This window comes from Micropterus salmoides, unplaced genomic scaffold, assembly GCF_014851395.1.
Source record: "Micropterus salmoides isolate LMB-PRFRI ecotype aquatic unplaced genomic scaffold, ASM1485139v1 Ms_hic_scaffold_17, whole genome shotgun sequence".
In the NCBI taxonomy this organism is placed as follows: Eukaryota; Metazoa; Chordata; class Actinopteri; order Centrarchiformes; family Centrarchidae; genus Micropterus; species Micropterus salmoides.
The window spans coordinates 8,071,485-8,091,510 of record NW_024040817.1 but is presented as its reverse complement, the minus strand read 5'-3'; the positions used below and the strand labels follow the sequence as shown (position 1 = coordinate 8,091,510).

The following is a 20,026-nucleotide window of genomic DNA, read 5'->3' as shown; positions in this document are numbered from 1 at the left end:
TTCAGAACAGTGAACAAATGTATCTTTCATCCATAAAGTTTTAACTCTCTACATCACAGTAACAACTTTATGTCCATTGACTGCCTGGAGGGTAGCTAGTGTTTGGAAGGGAGAGGAGAGGCAGCAGGCGGACATCTTGTCACTGTGTGCTGCAGCTCAGTGTGTTATTCCACTGGTGTTTTTGAGGGCGTGTCGGACTAGCCACTTGATGAGCATCATGACACTCATTTTGCTGGGACGTGACAGGGATCAAAGTGAAAAGGCCGGAGTACAAACAAGATGTGTTTTCTATGGGACATAGGCCCTGCCTTTGAGGTCGACTTTGAGCTTTTTCACTTTGCAAACATGCACAAAATAGATATATAACTCAATAAAGGATATGACCTCTTTAATATCATGCATGCATGATTCAACTGTTATCAAGCCATCGAGTATCACCCCATATGATTTACATTTACATTTACTCCTTTAGTTGATGCTTTTATCCATTGCTGTGTACTGTATGTCAGAAGTTGCATGCCTCTGGAGCAACTAGAGGTTAAGTGTCTTGCTCCAGAACACTTGGTCTAAAACTCCAACTGGTCAAAGATAAAAGTACTAGAGCGTGTACACACATATGCGGACATGCACATAATCCACCCTGCAGTGCAGCAGCAGCAGAGGGAGGACAGGGGGAGGAGTGGAAGTGTGGGCAGACATTGGGATAAAAGTTGCAGCAGCAGCAGACTTCATCTTTCAGTGAACTCGACGGACAGTTTGGAGAGTTTCTCAATTGACTGCAAACTAAAACCACACTCTCGCTGCAGCCGACTGACTCTCCCACAATTTGGAGCTGTAGGTGGAAAGAAGACTGCAGATGAAGACCTGTGAAGGATATCCTGTGAGGTGCACCTGCTAAATGAAGAGCAGGACGGAAATTTATGTTGGGCAAATTTTTCACTGAAGCTCAACCACGCTGAACTGAACTACAGCTGCAACATGACAGTAAGTCAAAACTGGTGTAGGGATTTCCTCACTGCTCCGAAATCAACTGAGGTTTTCATAAATTCATTCAATTTCTCACCTGAATACAATGGAAGTGAATTTAATTTAATTTGTGGTGCACACTGCATTGAGCATCTCTGCGAGTAGTTTTCATGGGAACTATTTCAAATTAAACAAATAGTTGCGATGAAAGCTGTTGTTATGAGAAAATAAATATTTTCGTAAGTTGGGTAAACTGACCATTTAAATAACAGATAATTGTTATTAGAAGTAAAATGTCATATATATCTTTGGAGTATTGTTGTGAAGCAGATTTTCAAACAATGTTAAAGGCATAAATGTATTTCTTGCAGTGTAAAATTCTGTTAAATGTCATGTCATCAGAAACTACAGATACCCACACTGAGTTCCCCATTAGATCTTTTGTTGTCTATTTCATTACAGAAATGATATCTTTCCCATTTATAACAGTTCATTAATGGGTGTTTGTGACCTATAATAAAGTCAAAATCTTATAGAAGTTAAATGTTTAAATTTGTAACACATTTAAAGAACATTTCAGACTAATTGCAAAATGACAGTACTTGTTGTGAGTTCCTCTAGCTCAGCTGAAATTCAGTAGAATGATTAAAATTGAATTGGAATATGTGGACTAAGTAATTCTTCAAAAGAATCTTTCTTAATATATCTTGATGTTCAGATTGAGGCTTTGATGTCTAATCTAGCATCAGCTCATCAACTTGAACTCTTAAACATTTGATTATAAATGTAAACATTTTGCAGGTGATGTTTTATTCACAAAGATATTGTTTAATATTCCTGAAACCTGTTGAAAATACATAGTAAAATATTTTATTAAATGCATGAAGAATGTACCTGAAAACCAGACTGATTTCCTGTCAAGCTCAAATATTGATTACTGCATGTATTTTATAGATTATATATTGTTTGCAAAAGTATGTCCCAGTACACACTGATACAAACACACACACACACACACACACACACACACACACACACACACACACACACACACACACGTATTGACAGAACATGTTGAACATGTTGTCATTCATCACACTTATGCAGTCCAGAGAGATACATTTCCATGTAGAGGACATCCTCAGGACATTTATCTCTGAAACACACACACACCAGTCATTAGAGGTCCAATCTTGTGTGTCAGAGTGGGCGTTCAGCCCGGCATCGCACAGAGAGGCTATTGGTGTCACCTCCTCTTACACTCGTCTAAACCCGACCAACTCTGAGCACGTCAGCTATGCTGCTCACTGAATACCCCGTTAACCCCCGATGTTGATCTTACAGTGGGTGTTTGTCTCAGACAGGCCTAAATAGCTCAGTAATTGGAGCACGGCACAAACCACTGAGACCTCTCACTCTATTTGTATTCACATCAATGCTGATCATATGGCATAACACTGCCATATTTGCTGGACTGATACTGCAACATATATGATTTATTATTATTATATATGAAATATAGGCTATTGAACATTTTGATTCTCTTTACCGGTAATCACAAAGTAGTACATAAATGATTTTTTCGTATTGCATCTTTCTAATGAAACATGGTAGATGCAGATAAAGGAAATCTCTGTCAGTGTGATGCTCTTGAAAATCCTTATTAATTGAATTTAAACTGTACTTGCATTTATCAATCATGCCTTTCATTGAAAACAGGCAGCCCCCTAGTTTTACTTCTTAAATTTTATGTTTTTAACTGGACAAATCATAAAATCTGCCCAAAATGTAGTGATTGTCGGTGTGAGTGAAGCCTCAGCTGGGAGTATCTGTGTACGGCACATTCACAGCTGAGGCTGAGTTTTTCTTTAATGAGCTGTAATGAGCTGCCCCATGTCTGGATGTAAGGGTGACACCAAAGCCCAGCCTGGGCCCAAGGGTGCCAGCTGTGGTGGAAACATCAACGTTTCATCAGACAAAACAAAGACCAGTGTGTGTGTGTGTGTGTGTGTGTGTGTGTGTGTGTGTGTGTGTCAAAGGATTTCATGAAGCTATTAACAGACATGTTTATAGCCTTGGATCAGGGTATGCCAGCCTCACCATGACAACAATCATCACGGCACTGGTCGTGTTACACACCAAAGAGCTACAAGGGACTCGACTCTGAAAAGAAGCACTAAAATGTTGTGTTTATTCATCTTGACTGGCTCCAGTGTGGTAGATAAATGCGGCGCTTCATTCACTCAAACGATGTTGCCTCTGATCCAGACCGCAATTATGTCTGTCACCACAGTGTAATTGGGAAAACAATTTAGTAATACGTAATATGTTGGCTTGGGAATCTGCACAAAGCACATTCACGTGTCAGGTTTGCCAATAATCTAACTTCTGCTCTAAAAAAATACATTTAACGTCACGGTTTTGTTGTGTATGTGTGTGTCCAGGCTGCCACAAAGCTCCTGGATGAAATGTGCCATCTGACGGCTCAGTCTCTGACACCAATGGACACATCAGAGCACTTCAAGGTCCTAAAGCTCCTGGGTGAAGGGTCATATGGCAAAGTCATGCTGGCTGTACACAGGAAGAGAGGTGAGGGTGGATACGAACGCCTGTTCATTATAGCTCCAACACATAAAAAAGAGAGACATAAATCATTAACTTTCCCTTTTATCTTCCAGGTACTCCAATGGCTCTGAAATTCTTCCCTCGTGAGTCCACCTCTCTTTTCTCTTTCCTGAGGGAGTATAACCTCTCTCTGTCGTTCTGTACCCACCCATCCCTGACCAGAGCGCTAGGAATCGCCTACTCCACGCCTTTGCACTACGTCTTTGCTCAGCAAGCAAGCCTCTTTGGTGATCTCTATGATGTCATCTTGCCTGAGGTTACAGCTATTTCAACAGAGCTATTAAGTCATTATTATGACTAGTACAGCACATGCTGTATTAATCAATGTTTTTGTGGTCATCTTACCACATTCTGCAAAAGTGGGCAATAAAGTGTAATGACCAGATTGTCATCAGATTAAGGAATAACAGATGCTTAGATTTCTTGGATCTAGAGTTTCTGCTACTAGAAAATTTTTAGTCATGACTATAAAGGTTTGCAGTCATCTAATCACTTTAACATAAAACGTAAGCAATAGAAATGATGTGTAACTTTTTGACATATATTTACTTTTCATTTAGGTAGACTTCTTTCAGATCTTTCAGTATAGCTCACACATCATTCTCCTTCTCCTCATCAGGTCGGTATGGAGGAGGACTGTTGTCAGCGGGTGGTGTCCCAGCTGTGTGGCGCTCTGTCCCACCTGCACTCTCTTGGTTTTGTCCACAGAGACGTCAAACCAGAGAACGTCTTCCTGTGTGACTCTGCCTGCCGCTGGGTCAAACTAGGAGACTTTGGCATGGTCAGTGTAAAATACATATGGTACTGTACCACTCAACTGTCAAATGGTGACATTTTTGAGAAGCCTAACAATGTATGAAGCCTCTCCTCCCAAGGAGAATGATAACATTAGTTATTTAAGCCACTGCCACAGAATGACAGATATTTACATCCAAGTGACAAAGCTCTCCAGTGGCCTTGTAATCATGACTGGAGCAAAGAGGAAGTCAGGTGATGTAATAGAGGGTCCATTAGTCCACAAAGGGAGGAAGTCTGGGTGGATGAACAGGTCAACAAAACATCAGACTTTAATTCTTTGAGCAACCACTTTCCGTTTCTTGTTCCCACCCACACATACTTTTCTTTACAATGACAATGTTCATTCCCTAACCCTAACAGTACGTATTACAACCCAAACCATCATCTTTTCCTAACCAAGTTGCCTTTGTGCCTAAGCCTAACCAAACGTGAGCGACAGCATTTTAGTATCATGATTCATTTTCAGCAGTGATTTGTTGCAGTTTTGGAAAGCACAGACAAATTATGTTGTCTGTCTGAAAGTATGTATCTAAAGGGTATGGATAAACAGTGTATTTTGTTATTTAATTTAGAGGACCTTTTGATGCGCGGTATTCCTAACAAAACAATACAGGGTCTATGCCATGAGCATGGAAGCAGGTAAAGATTGAGATGTGTCAATTTACAGGATTATTTTTTTCATTACATAATGTTTATTGTATTTTACAGGTTTCTGTGTTAGACAGAATTGACAAATAACTTAATTTCTACACCAGGTGAAGGCCAGGGGCATCAGGGTCCCGGAGGTCTGGTATAGCTCTCCCTACTGCACCCCTGAGGCCGAGATCGCTCGCGGAAATGAGGATAGCTGGAGAAGCATGAATGATGGGAATGATGGTGTTAAGGAGGATGGTGAGAAGAAAAAGAAGGCACGAGTTTGGGTGTCTGTGGAGCCTAGCACGGACAGCTGGGCGCTGGGGATCCTGACCTACGCCATGCTCACCGGCAGTCATCCCTGGGCTGAAACAACCAGAGACTGCCACTCATACCTGAAATATCAGGAATGGTGTGACACAGCAAAAAGCCCTGATGACAAACTGGACGTGTGGGCAGAGCCACAGGGTGAGAGCGCACAGGATGTCATTGAGTTAATTGGGGTAGAACTTGAACAGAAAGAACGTCCTCCCACAGCGCCCCAGTTTGCATGTTTGACCCCGCTGGCCTGTTCCTTCTTCCAGTCGCTCCTCGACCCGAGGCCTCGGCTTCGTGGACGACCTGAGGATATGCTGAGTTACCTCGGAGGGGACTGGGTGATGGAGAGGGAGAGGATGCGGCTGGAGGAGGAGAGGAAGAAGAGCAGAGGGAAAGGAGCAATCAGGAACATGAAAGAGATGGAGGGAAGAGGAGAACGATAGGGAGATTTGTAATCTGATTTATATACTGATGAATAATAAGGCAAATACTGGTCAACTTTTACATTTATTAAATCTGACTAATACTGTTTTTAGTTTATAGTTAAACAGTTATAGTAAAGCCATTATGGATACAAGCTATGGACACTGGAAAGCCTTGGTGATTTTTCTTTGTTTTATGTGACTGTTAATTGGAATTTGGACTAACAAAAAAAGACATTTGAAGACATAATTTAAAGCTCTTAGAACCAATAACAGGTATTTGATTGACATGTTACGCTGTGCGTCTTAATAAGATTATTATATTTCATTAATAAACAACACAAATTATTGTTGCAGTCTGAGAGACTAAGCCTCTACACTAAATGTTCGATGCGAGAGGACACTGTCAAATGAAAACATTTGATTTATGGGATATCTGTTTTTTTCTCATTTGTTTTTGGAAGTAAATTAATTTTACCAAATGTCTTTAATTAATAAATAAGATTTACTCAAGCATTTACTCTATATATCAGATTAAAAAATAACTTGATAAGTCAGTGGTGTAACAGCTGCAGTTCTTGGGATTATTTGTAATAAGTAGTGCTGTAATGGTAGCATGCACTTGTAAAAGATACCCTCTTTAGCGCACCGAATCTATATTTGGGTCTAGACTTTAGAGTGTTTACATCGTAATAGGTTATGAACTGCATAAACTACAGTAGCCATAAACACGTCTGCTAGCAGACTGAAAGGAGCACAACACAATTTTTACTCAACTCAACTCAATGCTTCAAATAATAAGAAATATTAACTAAATGTAAATGTATTCATAGACACTTACCAGAAGTAAATATTTCCATGCTACCTATAATTTAGTAGCACTTTTGTAGCACTGTAAACGAAGCTGGCAGCTAGCAACCTTTAGCTAACATGGCAGAGTTTTGTATTTTAGCATGTTAGCACCTAAGCTGTTTGCTTTTGCTGTAGCATATATCTTGTCTTCTCTTATTTTGTATGCTAAATGTACTCTGTATCAAATGTATTAAATGTAATGTTACAAAATACAGTGTGTACAATGTAAAAGAATTTATAAAATTATTGTTATAGGCTTTTTTTGTGACTTAAGCAGTTTAATAGCACAATGAATGGTTTTACTTTACATAATAAAAACTCATATCTGTCAATTCTCTGCAAATAAATGAATCTACGAACTGATTTTAAGTATGTTGACCTTAAAAAAACATGGCCTGGCATGCTCATATCTCAATAATGTCCTTGTAAGATTATACGCCAATTCAAATAGATCACAGGCCCACACACACACACAGACACACACATTGAGGACCATCTGGACAGCTTACCCAGATGTTTTTAAAAATAGATCCTCAGTTGTAAATTTGACACTATACAACCTTTCGACGCCATGTATGTGCCGTGACCCCCTCAGCCTCACTGTCTTGCCAAGTCACACACTGAACTCTAATGCCAGTACAATCAGCTGGATACCTACTTGTTTCACTTATAACATAAACAAGTGTTGCTTTTTACAGATTATCTGTCACATGTTCTACTGTCAGGATATAGTGCCAGTTTCTGCAAAAATGACAAACACTTATTTTTAAAATAATTCCTCACAACAAATGTAAGGACAGAGGGAGAAACGGATCATACAGATGTCATGTTTTACCAAATGCAACCTTGTAAATCCACTTTCTTATCTTAAATAAACATATGCTTGTGAAACATCAGATCACATCAGTTGGATAAACTCCAACATGCTTGGTAAAGCTAAAAGTATAAGGCTATTCATTTTAGTTCCTGAAAAGAGATTTAAAAGATAAAGGGTTTTTACACACAAGCAATAACACATGCACATATAAAACCAAACATGAGTTTCAATGCATTTGCAAATATGTTCATAAAGGAGCTATAATTCACAATGTTAGGTGAGAAAGGAAACAGACGTTTTAACTCAAAGTTAACAGTTTCACAGCCAAAGTGCTCACTTGCACTAACATGCACGTGCCACCAGACGGGCTACCAAATCAAAGCACAGTCAATGTCGCGTCATTACAGAAATATTTAGTCAAATAGAGGACATGCTGGTATAATAGGACATGAATGCAGGATTTCCAACTGTATGTACTCACTGACTCACTACCCATGACACACACCTCCACCTAAATCATCCTGTCAAGGTGCTGGTTCATGTTTCCTTGAAAACTTAAAAGGAAAAAGTGATCATTAGTGACTCTAACCTTTAAACTCCGCTCCACCGCCTGCTTACTCCAGCAGCACCTAAATCACTCAGTGTCAAATATTATATTGTTGCTGGTTAGAGTCGACAAAAAATTCTTGATGTTTTTGATTAAAACGATAAAGAGAGCATCTTTAAGGAGGAACAACTTTATCTCACAAACCATCCTGAGCCAAAGCTCATGAATTTGCAAGCTAATTAAAGGAAGACAGTTTCATTACCATCTCACACGGAGCGGGTCCGAGGGTCACAGGGGGGACACTTGCCGGTGGTCTGTGAACCACTCCGATATAGATTCCTCTCCTGACATTTCACCTGATATGTTGCATTAACGCTGTGCGTTTTAAGTATGCCAGTGAGTAACAGTGAGTGTGACTGTGTGTGGGTGTGTGTTTGTCTAGCAAATGTGTCACTGAGAAAGGGAGAAAAGTAAGGCTAGAAGTTGTGAAGAGGACAGATCATAAATACATAACATTTTATTACAGTAATAAATAGTAAGACAATATTTGACTGAAAATGAAGACATCACAAAACACTACAAAATATGACATATAGTAATACTGTGATATATTTGTAGAAGTGACAAGTGTCTGCTAATAAAGGTGTGCTACATAATCTTATCACATTAAAGCAGCTGCTATTGTAACTACATCTAGCAGAGGATTCAATAAAGTGAAGACGATGAGTGCGGCAGACTGCCGTTTTTGGAAAATCCCCAGTATTATTATTAATATTAGAGTGGCTCTTTACAGGTCTTATTGCCAGATATATTTTAATGTTTATGAGGTAAGCTGAAAGAGATGTAGCGAAGGTGACAAGTACTGAAAAAGTTCAAGAGTAAAAGTGTTGTCATGCTTCAATCCAAAGTGCTTATTGGATCATCAAACAGCATCTGAAACCCTGATTGCATCCAAGAAGTTCAGTACCTTTTCAAAACAGACAATCCAATATTCAAAACCACATCACACACTGATAGGTCATGTGTGCAGAGGTTAGAAAGTAAGGATGGTTTCAACTGAGTCAATGCCTTCCAGGTGGGACTGTGTGAAAATGTGTCGTTATTTTACCATTATCACATCTCACTTTGTTCAGCTTTCCACTACTGCCTTTGACAGCTATAAACAGTGATCTCTGTTGTATCATGACGCTGTATTTTCAGGAATGATGGACAAAACTTTGAAAGTAAGATCTAAGTTATTAACAGGACTTATCCTTTAAGTTTCTGCTGTTTGAATGTGAATAAATGCTGTCTCTTTCTGGACATTTTAAACCACAGAGGCCTTATTGAGGCCAGTTAGGATCAGCAGTTAAATTAATCTTGAAACTAGCACCTGTTTCCTATCAGGGATTCTTTGGGAGACACAGCATGTCTTGCAGTGCCTTTAGAGATTCATCCTCTGGGGACCAAGAAAGTCTATACTTAATTTAATGGCAACCAATGCAATATTTGCCAATATTATTATTTCAAACTGGACCAAAATTAACTGACTTGACACTGGTTTGGTTAAAAAACACATCGCTACAGCAGTGATGAGCACCTGACTTGAAAGAAACATGTAGTTCTGCCGGCACTGTGGCTTCAGAGCTGCAGTGCCGGCAGAACTGATATTCCATTTGGATCTGCAGAAGGCAAACAGGTCTTCTCTAATGGGTACATGTCGTTTTCTGACTGCGATATCATGACTAGGCAGCTGCTCTGAATTCTTCTTATCACAACCTAAAGCCAAATAATAAAACATACTTGTCTATTTATCTTATGAAGTGCTGATGTATGTGGCGTTGAAAGTGATGCTAAACTAAGATTAGAGTTAGTGACCTAAGTCCTCTTGGAGTGTGTTGGCCATCTAGTCTATGTGTCTGTCTCTCAAACTCCTACAAGATGGATCAGACAGAAAGATATTTGGACGAGAGGGTGTAGTAGAGGAGCTGCACTGACAGGTTGCCATGGTACCAACTTGTCAATCACAAGTGACCCATGCCCTAAAGCATACCTTGGTTTATGGTACTTGAAACTAGCTGAGACCATAAAACCATTAGGAAAGTATTTACTGAGGTAATAAAAAAGGCAGTAAATTAATTTAACCTGCCTCGTTTTAATCTAAGATTTCTGTACAGTCAGACTTCTTTAAGCATTTTCTTCTTTAAGGGAGATTCAATTAATGGTACACAAATTGGCAATTTTCGGATCCAGTTATTGGATGGAATTTCATGAAATGTGGTAGACTTTATCTAGCACCATCATCAGGTCTCATTTCTCTTAATAGTTCTCTACTGGTGAAAAGGTGTATAACTCAGGGAACTCAGATACAGTAAAACTAACTCCTAATTTCCCTCGCTATAGTCTCTGCCATGGTCACACAACTAGCTGCAGTGTGGCATGTTAAAAAAGATGAACCATCATAAACTCTGAATGCAGCAGTAAATAAACTGGGGGACACGACAAGCACTCTTCTGAAAACACCTTAAGAGATATGAAACCCATTAAATAAACAATCCCATGTTATACTTGAACTTTTTGTGATGGGGTTATTGTAGAGTTTGTATTTGAGTTACATGCTGAACCTTTACATCTGATAATGATAGATGGGAAAGTTCTCTAGAAAGGGGAACGTTATCTTCAGCAAGCATGCAGGGATATCAAGTGTATTAAAACTGAATGAATTTCCTGAATTTCTCTGTAATTTAAGTTTGGCTGTAACACAGATCCAAATTAATCCATCAATAAGACACATCTGATGGTGTTTTGGAGAGATGTGCTGCTGCTCGGTGTGGGTTACAGAGCAGGGGGTGATCCAGATTACAAGAGGAGTTATACACACTCTCACACACATCAACACTTGATCTAAAGTTCTCACACAGCACACTCAGAACAAGTTTGCACACAGATCTTACATGTTCAGCGCTCTCACACTTGATAAACACCAAAAGGCTACAGTGCGCCTCAGAGTTGAAGAGCGGTGACAAGAAAATCAGAGGAAGATGAATCGTGTTCCTGATGAAGCTCTGGAGAGGTCAGCGAGATCTGACACTGTCACCAGTTTCCTCTTCTCTCCCTCAATGCGTCCATCCAGCTGTCTCGTTCTCTTTTTCTGTCTGTCAGCAGAGCTAAAAGCTACTGCTCAGTGAGGTCATGTCCTAACCTTTCACAATATTTCTCACTTCTACTGAGACTGTCTCCCTTTCTTCCCTAACTAACTTCTTACAGAGTGTCTAATGGTGGGATCTCTCTGCCGTGCAATAGCAAGGGGCAGTGGTGGAGGCAGTATTTAAAACCTGTATTTATGTAAAAGTTGGAATAACACAGTGTAAAGAAATACATTTAAATGTTGTAAAAACCCTACAACCCTACAATCAAAATACATACAATCAATATGGAGCTATTTTAGCTACTACACAGACGTGTTGTATTCAAACATATAACACACTTTGGCTTAATAGGTGCCTAATATACGCCAATCAGCCACAACATTGACAGGGGAAGTGAATAACACTGATTATCTTGTTATGGCATCTGTCAGTGGGTGGGATATACAGTATTAGGCGACTGGGTAGGAGCATCTCCAAAACAGTCTGCAGTGCAGTCTGCACTAGATATCAAAAGTAGTGCAAGGAATGAAAAGAGGTGAACCAGCAACAGGGTCACGGGCAGCCAAAACTCACTGATGCATGTGCGGAGTGTGGTCCGATCTGTGTGTTACAACACACAGAGCATACACAGTGGAGTACATGTCTCAAAGGGTCAGGGCTATTTTGGCGGTTAAATGGTCATAATGTTATGGCTGATGGGTGTATGCGGAACAAAAGTAAAGTGCATTTACCGCAAAGTTACAATACTTAACTAAATGTAGTTATTTTAAACCAGTGACCATAGGAATTCAGGTGAAATCAGGGTACCTAATAATACCTAGTAATAATAACACTCACCAAGTCACCGCAAATAGATCTAGTCTTTTTTATAGCCTTGATGTTCCATGGTTTTGATTTTTAGACTTGATGTAAGAGACGTGGGGTCACATAAGTGCTAATCAGGCCATTTCAGTGATTCAGGGGGTCATGAGATGTAAATCGTTTGCCACACCAGTGTTTTGGCACCACCTTCAGGATGTTACTAAAGCTAATTCAAGTCTAGTAGAAGTATAATTCAGATTATAATTTCTCCCATAGCACTTTGAATGCAAACTAATTACTTTTTTTGATACTGCAGTACTCAAAATAAGAACAAGACATCAAGCATCCTTTGAAAGGATTTATTGCCTCTTTCTCATTAAATTGGCCTCAAATCAAGTGTTAGTCCAGTGATTTTACAATATGTGAGGAATGGGAGACATATTTTTATTTTAGTCAGCAATACAAGCGATGTAAACACAACATATTATATCAATCAGCCCAAATTAATTCACAGTCAAGAAATGGTTATCACAATTCATATGTCAAAGTCATGTAAACACCGTCTAAATTCTCAACAGGCCAAAGCCTTTTCAGCACAAAGATTCACATATCATTTACTGCCATTAAGACATTCCTTGGATGAAGTAACACAATCATTTTGTTTTTCCTCGCTTTCAGTCCTGAGACTGGTGTGTTCAAATCTCTAACAGTACACCTGGGTTCAGTAAAAGAGCCTTTCTGATGTAATTTTATTGTCTGAATAAGCTACACAGGGACAACAGCATAAGGGAGGTTATGGTCGACATTTTAGGAAATATAAACAAACGAGATGCAATGTGTTAAATAGTGAGACTTAGAGGTGCTTCTGGGTGGATTTTCCCTTTGGACAGAGCCATGCAGTTTCCATAGTTTTCATTCTTTATCCTAAGCTAAGCTAAGCTAATATACCCGGCTGCTGGCTCCAGCTTCATATTAAGTGCGCAGAACGAGAGTAGTTTCTATATTCGCATCGAACTCTCCGTAAAAAGGTGAATAAGCATATTTCCCAAACTGCTCTTTTAAGCAAATATTTTCCTCAGACTGTCTAAAACTGCTGTGAAACATTAGCACTGAGTCATGCTGAACAGCTTCTGCATCTGGAATTGTATTTACTTGTTCATCAAGATCTATTCTTACTTGCAGCAAGTAAATTGATTGTATGTGCACTTCTCAAGCCATCACATCCCAGTAAAACTGCTTCTGTGCTGTGAACAGCACATTAGACTGACGTGTAAGTCGTCTTACTCACCTCCCAGTCTGTTTTCTCTTTAACATAACACTGGTTTTCACAGGAGGAGACCATTTCGGAGATGCAGGGGATGCAGAAAGACTGCTCTTTAAACATCTAAATGTAAATCTGGTGGACAGGCAAGAAGTGAATCTGAAGATTTACTTGCCAACCATCCCCACATTCGATCTTCCCTCTGATAATCTTTGAGGAAAATAACTGCTTTTCATGCAAAATTGCTGATATCTAGTCCTACATTCCTGCCCTGGTTTACCTCATTTATTTAATTCCCTTAATTGGGATGAGATGCTGTTTTCACAGGAGTAAAAGAAAAAAAAATTTAAATTAAGTATTTCAGTAGTTTTCATTTACTGTCAGCAAACAAATACCTATCACCAAATAATTAATACTTAGTTTATTTAAGTAAAATAAAATGTATATAATTGACAGTTATGAATGTGTGTCTGGATTTGGCTACTGATTTCAGAGCTACATAATTAAATAAGCCTGTTGATAACAAGCCCCCAGTAGTAAACACATATGATTTTACATTGTAAACATAAATATATAGATATGATACAGCAGAAAGGAATGTTAATGTACTCCATATATTTCTATAAACATATTTTAAAACATTCTTCCTACAGTATCTCATCCCACATTATCTTCATCATCTCAGTGTTTCTTTAATCACACTAAACACTGTACAATTGATAATTGGCGATAACTATACCAGTAGTTTAGATGATAAACGTGGTTTAAGCAAAGAATTGCATCTGAGTTCAGAGAAGAGTTGAAATCTTGACAATTTAGTTTTCATACCCCACAAAGCAAAGCTAATCTGAACATTTTGAAGTTTCATCTTCAAGTCACCATTGCATTATGAAATCAAACCCCACTTTAGACCTACAGTAGTTATTTTAAATACAGATCTTTTCAGACGTGTGGACAAGGCTGTACTACTCCACAATTCACAGTGTGAGGGTGGGAACGAGTCAGTCATTTAACCCCCTGCTCAGACTAAAAACCCAACGTTTCTAAGTGAAAACTCTTGCAAATGGAGGTAAAACAGTGTTTTATCTCAAACTGTTCTGTCTTCAGGACTTTATATCATCAACAAGTTACATGGATCACTGAAATTATGAAATCTCTAATTTAATTAGAAATAATAAGGCTGACAAAAATAAGATTTAAGTGCCAAATGTAAAGCAATAAAAAAAAAATGTCTGAATTTCCTTTTTGATTTGTGTCTTACAGTTAATGTAGCCTTCACTTTAGCTAAGCTCTGTAGCTCACTGCACATTATTTACAGCAGGATATGCAAAGCACTGGTGCCTTTTCTTAAGATGTAGCACTCTGCAGTGCCTGCAGGGGGAGCTGTTGCAGTGACATAAACATGCCAGATCTAAAGGTTAAGCTCTGTCCAGAGAGTCATCTGTAGCGGGAGACGATGCAGATACATAAAAGAGGAAAACCTGCCTCTCAGGGACGTCACACATAGCCCTTAAATATTATTGGACATGGCTCATATCATAAGTAATGGCTTTAACAAATTAATGCTTCATTTCCTGTCAAGAATATCTGAAAGAACTATGATTCTTGAAATGTCATGGGATGTTTCTATAGCTGTAGTGTTTCAGGTCTCTGCTTTTGGATCAGTGTGTGGGAGTTAATCTCAGTGTGATGCACAGGAAGCTACAGACAGATGCAGGCGAGATGGAAATCACAACAACTCAAAACTGGATCCAGTTCCCGGTGTCTTGTGGTCGTGATGGAACAGAGCTGGAAACACAAACTAATGTTAGTTTGTTATGTATTCTAATAACATCATATCAGTTATTAAAGGGAATTCCAGTGTTTTGCATGTTATGACCTCTCTCATACAAATATTTAAAATAAATTCACTAAAAACAACAACAGATGAGTCTCGGTGCTACTGCTCATCCTGAGATGTACAAAAACGCTATGTATAATATGCACAAAATTTAAAATGCAAGGTTTCATAAAACAAATAAAATAGCGATTGAATTTACATTTCATGGCCAAAAGTATATCTTCATTTCGTAATTTTATCATACATTTTGCAACTCAGAGAGACAGTTTACCCCTCACTGTCAGATCTTCCCCATCTTTTTACAAATGAGTTCCCTTAAATATTAAAATGACTATATGATTGAATTATTTAATTGTATTTTAAATTTGGCAGTAAAGAATTTTGTTTGGTGAGGATTAACTTGACTGGAAGCGCAGCGCCCTGATCTCAACCCCATCCAACACCCTTGGGACGAACTAGAACACCGACTGCGAGCCAAATGTCATCACCCTTCATCATTGTCGAACCTCACTAACGCTCTTGCTGAATGAAAACAAATCCCTACAATGTTTTGCCAGAGTCACATAAGGGTATAATTGCAATGGGTTACCAAATACATACCACATAGTGTAAATTACAAGAAATAAGTTGTCTACCTTGCAGGAGCAGAGAAGTCTCCCCAAAGATCTGAACTAGGGTTTGACTGAACCACAGTGTTAGAGTTGCTACTGTCCAGCTCCAACAGGCAGCCTGACAAGAGAGACAGAGAGAAACACGCAGCTCATTATAAGAAGCTTACAAACTGACACACTTCATTTTCTGCAGCCTGAAGCTTTAAAACGTATGACTCACTTAACAGCAACTAATTAAAGCAGTTATTAAGAAAATAGGTCAGTCTTATAGGTTAAAGCTGCACAAGACTCGTGTGCTAAAATACAGTTGTATCCCACAATCACAAACTGAAAAGAGGTTTATTGCTCCATTTGTAAAGAAAATGCTCACTGATATTAAAATATTATTGCACAGAAAGTATCCATCTACCTGTTGCTGTGCCTCCCATCTCAGGAACTATGTTGTGATTGGATGAGCCTGATACGGGAGGAGGGGCTATCTTGCATCCAGGTGGTGGTGGGAGGAGTCCAAACCCACCTGAGCTGTGTGGGCGGGGTTTATCCCTCTTTCTACCTTGCTGGAGACAGAGAAAGAAAAATTATGTTTTTGAGAAGAGAAAACAACTCAGACGTTCCTGGAGGTTTTAAAAATGTTTACACGTTACCTTTGCGTTTTAACCACCAGTTTCTTTACATGACATTTAGCATAATCCCTTTAAACATGTACTTGAAAAACTATGTTTACACTTGTTTTTTCCTTGTGTTTAAATCTGTGTTTTTGTTTCACAGCTGCAAAAACAAAACATTTGGGGAAATAAATTACTTGACCAAAGAAGAGTGGGGAAAGTTGGTTTTCGAGAGCCATGTGACGTACAAAACAGAATAAACTAAATGGAAATAGGAACATGGAATTGATGGATTTTTTATGACTACCATCCATTGTTAACCGCTTATCCTGCGTACAGGGTCGCGGGGGGCTGGAGCCAATCCCAGACCACGCACTTTCTACACTTGCCAACAGTCTAATTTTATTTTAATTGTTCTGAAAATGTACTGAAAGCTGGACATTTTGGTTCTCACCCCGATGTTGAGTGTGATGGTCTGTCCCTCTTTAAAGCCTAAGTCCAGTTTTGGTCCTGAATCCCCGAGCTGGGCACTTTTACTGATTTCATTCTCCTGTTTCACCCATCTGCAGGGATGCAGGGACACTCATCACATCAGCACGGATACAGAAATAAACAACGCATCTCAGCAGTTTTCAGAAAAACTACAGCATGCAGCTTTCTACAAGTACTGTATATCTCAAAGACAGAATTTGTTTCAAAGGAGAAAGACAGTAATCTCACTGAAATCACACCGTCACTCCTTACTTGAAATGGTCCTGCAAAGCCACGTTGAAATCAAAAGAGTCCCCTCGGTCCCCGAAGCCAACTCCTATGAAAGCACTGCGACCTGCGTACAAGAAATGCTGTTACAGTAACTGACATGAACAACAGCCGGCATAACACTGTTCAAATCCATGTGCTGATAGTAACGGGCAAGCTTAATAAATGTTTGGGAGTTGTGGGCACCAAAAAATAGTTATGATTTTTATAACATTTACATCCTCACCATTGTCATCCTGTATCCGCAGAACAAAGTATCGGCTAGAGTCGCTGACCGTTTCCAGTGCAACACCGGGATACTCCTTAATTGGGGCCTGGGCAAAAAGCTCCCCTGCAGGACAATGATTATCAAAATGAGTGATTCATGTGTCAAAACAGGGAATCATCCATCCTCAAATCTGGCATTTTGGCTGTCACATGGTTTTTTGCCATCAGAAGTGACCATATCTGGACTAGAGAGGTAGGAGCTGGGGCGGGATATGCATTGCTACGCCTCTATCCTGACTGACAGGACACAGTGGTAGCAACTTGTCAATCACAAGGAAGCCTCGCCCTAAAGCATACCCTGCTTTATTGTCTATGTCACTCCAAATGGGACCATCATTTACAAAATGAACATCAAGCTGTAGTGAAAAGGACATGAAAATACCGACTGACACAATAAACTCATTAGGAAAGTGTTTACTGAGGTAACAAATCAATACAATCTATACGATCTGACTTGTTTCTGCAACCAGTGGAGTCACCCCCTGCTGGTATATAGAAAGAATGCAGGTTTAAGGCACTGCATTGCAGTCTACAGTAATGTACAGTCTGCTTGTGTGAGCTGCTTTCATGTAATTATTGAGTTTAATAGACGTACCTGAGATCTTGTCCTCCAGTTTGATGTACGCCACTTGGCCTTTGGCTGTGACTCTCATTCGACCAGACCAGTCTGGAGAATCCAGCTTCCAGTCAGCTGCCCTGTAAACAAACAGGGTGTTGGACTAACATTTTACTCACAAAAACTGATACTGGACATTGATATAAACACTGATATATTAAATAACATAACTATCTAATATGTTGTCTCTTTTTGTCAAAATGGAAACCCTGAGCTAAGAACTCTGGATTTCAATAAATCAACGTAGTAGTTTTAAAACATCTGATCATCCAAAGAACATTACAGCATTTTGCATAATACTACCATAGATACAGAGACTGTGTGATGGTATTGATTAGTCAAGTGAAATAACATTCAAATCAATACCAGTCAAGAAAATGTTACATAGCATAGTTATTTTTTTCAGAAAAGTATTGAATTATGGTTTATAGAGAGATATTTTTTATTAAACCAGTGTTTCCTAAAATAGTGAGCCCTTAATATTAAGTAGGCAATCTTCTTTTAGAAATATGAAATGTGGAGGATTTCATTACACAAGAATGAAGTTGCTAAATTAAACTTCATTTTTTGTTTGTTTGTTCTTAGCATCACTTCAATCATCACAAGAATCAATTCAGATTTGACTCTGGAAGCCTTTGGGAAGCCACTAACTTAAACTTATTTTACAATACATAGGTCTATTAGTTATTTTTTTAACTTAGCTTAGGCTTCGCACTTCACCTTTCATTCTAATTTCTAAAGTCATACTGTATCTCAAATGGGGCAAATATATATACTGTAATAGGAGGGTGTAGGTGGTCAAATGGATCCAAGGGCATTATTTTTTGTTGAAAAGTGGTGGGGACATAAGGGCTCAGATTAGGGGTGTGATGATGTAGCTCACGAGACGTGAAGATGCAAAATATTGAGTTGGGGTGTCCGGGAATCCGCCATCAGAAACATTTGAGTATTAAAACACTTAATTTCCTGCAGTCTGGAGAGATTTTCTGCACCAATGTGGAAATAGTGGAAATATATTGATTTATATAAAGAGAAACACAAAAATCAGGTGGCAATTCAAATTTTTGCAGCTTAAGTTACTTTTTTTGGACATTTGTTTTTTCTATATTTACATTGGCATGTTTTGTTATTGTGCAAATAAACCTTTCTCAAAGCATTTTCATTTGCTATTTAACATTTCTTGGTGCAAGTATTTTAGTATAAATGACAGCTATGTCCAGACTGCTGCTCTGGTTTTTGAATGTTTATCTCTGCATGACAGGATGCTAGAATTAACTGACAGTTATGAGAAATAAAATATAGTTTATATCGGGCATATGCACCTTTGAAGTTTGATTGAATACCAGCCTGTCTGTAAGTGGAAATGACGCCTATGCGTGGATCTATGCAAATGTTCTTAATGAACATTTTGATTAGTTTGTGTAATCTCTCCCTATGCCATCGAGACAACGTCAACAGACTACCGCAGTAATTACAACCTCAAGCAGAAACTATCCAGAAAACCCCTCAAACGGCATTTCTTAATTCAGTAGTTTTACTGTATGAGGAGAATATCCAAGCTGTCACACAAGCGAGTGGGACTGTCTTGGCACATCGCCCATATCGACCCCGGCATGATGACAAACACCTCCGCCTCATAACAGACAGCTCAACCGCCGTGAAGAACAAAGCGGCACAGAAACACCTGCCAACGGTTTACACCGTGTCAACAAGAAACGTTATTTTCATCCCCGGTCTCCCCCAAAAAATAACATTAACGTGAAGTCGTAACGTTACAGAAAGCATGCACTGGCAGCGAGGAGTGAAAGTGAAATGCCCACACCGAGCGACACCAAACACCGTTACATCATATTTTACAGTGCCGTCAACAACCTAAGGTTATTTCTCTACCTGTATGAGCGGTTTGAAGCTCGCGGCGGGATGCGATAAACGTTGACATCGGATTTCACGCACAAGATCGACTCGTACTCGCCCTCGGCCGCCATCTTGAATCAACTGTTTTTGATGTGGGAGTTGTGTTTGTGACCTGACTCATTATTTATTCGGTTGTTTTCTGAGAGGGATTTGTGTTGTTTGCGAGGTCCTAACCTCCTGTGAAGATTCATTCTATGTACTATATTCTCATCTTTATCTTGTTTTCACTATCTTTATCTATTTATA

General features: G+C 39.1%; 2 protein-coding genes across 2 annotated transcripts; one reads left to right on the top strand and one right to left on the bottom strand.

Moving 5' to 3' along the window:
- The first annotated feature begins 653 nt into the window (after nucleotides 1-653).
- LOC119908005 (serine/threonine-protein kinase SBK2-like) lies at nucleotides 654-6,977 on the top strand. The gene is made up of 5 exons (XM_038725737.1): nucleotides 654-984; nucleotides 3,411-3,555; nucleotides 3,645-3,847; nucleotides 4,211-4,372; nucleotides 5,145-6,977. The coding sequence occupies exons 1-5, from the start codon at nucleotides 979-981 to the stop codon at nucleotides 5,781-5,783; spliced, it is 1,155 nt and encodes a 384-aa protein (XP_038581665.1). The 5' UTR covers nucleotides 654-978; the 3' UTR covers nucleotides 5,784-6,977.
- A 5,274-nt stretch (nucleotides 6,978-12,251) lies between these two features.
- Nucleotides 12,252-19,888, bottom strand: necap1 (NECAP endocytosis associated 1). Its single transcript, XM_038725017.1, has 8 exons — nucleotides 19,757-19,888; nucleotides 17,846-17,946; nucleotides 17,210-17,314; nucleotides 16,969-17,050; nucleotides 16,679-16,787; nucleotides 16,029-16,176; nucleotides 15,644-15,737; nucleotides 12,252-14,956 (listed from the first exon to the last, which is right to left on the bottom strand). Exons 1-8 carry the CDS (start codon nucleotides 19,849-19,851, stop codon nucleotides 14,908-14,910), a joined length of 783 nt encoding a protein of 260 aa, XP_038580945.1. The 5' UTR covers nucleotides 19,852-19,888; the 3' UTR covers nucleotides 12,252-14,907.
- Nucleotides 19,889-20,026: the final 138 nt, after the last annotated feature.

Coding starts and splice junctions, on each gene's coding strand:
- LOC119908005 (XM_038725737.1), top strand. Junction 3,556..3,644: donor GGCTGTACACAGGAAGAGAG/GTGAGGGTGGAT, acceptor TTTATCTTCCAG/GTACTCCAATGGCTCTGAAA. Junction 3,848..4,210: donor ATGATGTCATCTTGCCTGAG/GTTACAGCTATT, acceptor TCTCCTCATCAG/GTCGGTATGGAGGAGGACTG.
- necap1 (XM_038725017.1), bottom strand. CDS start 19,851: ATGGCGGCCGAGGGCGAGTACGAGTCGATCTTGTGCGTGAAATCCGAT. Junction 17,947..19,756: donor GCTTCAAACCGCTCATACAG/GTAGAGAAATAA, acceptor GTTTGTTTACAG/GGCAGCTGACTGGAAGCTGG. Junction 15,738..16,028: donor GATGGGAGGCACAGCAACAG/GTAGATGGATAC, acceptor CTCTCTTGTCAG/GCTGCCTGTTGGAGCTGGAC.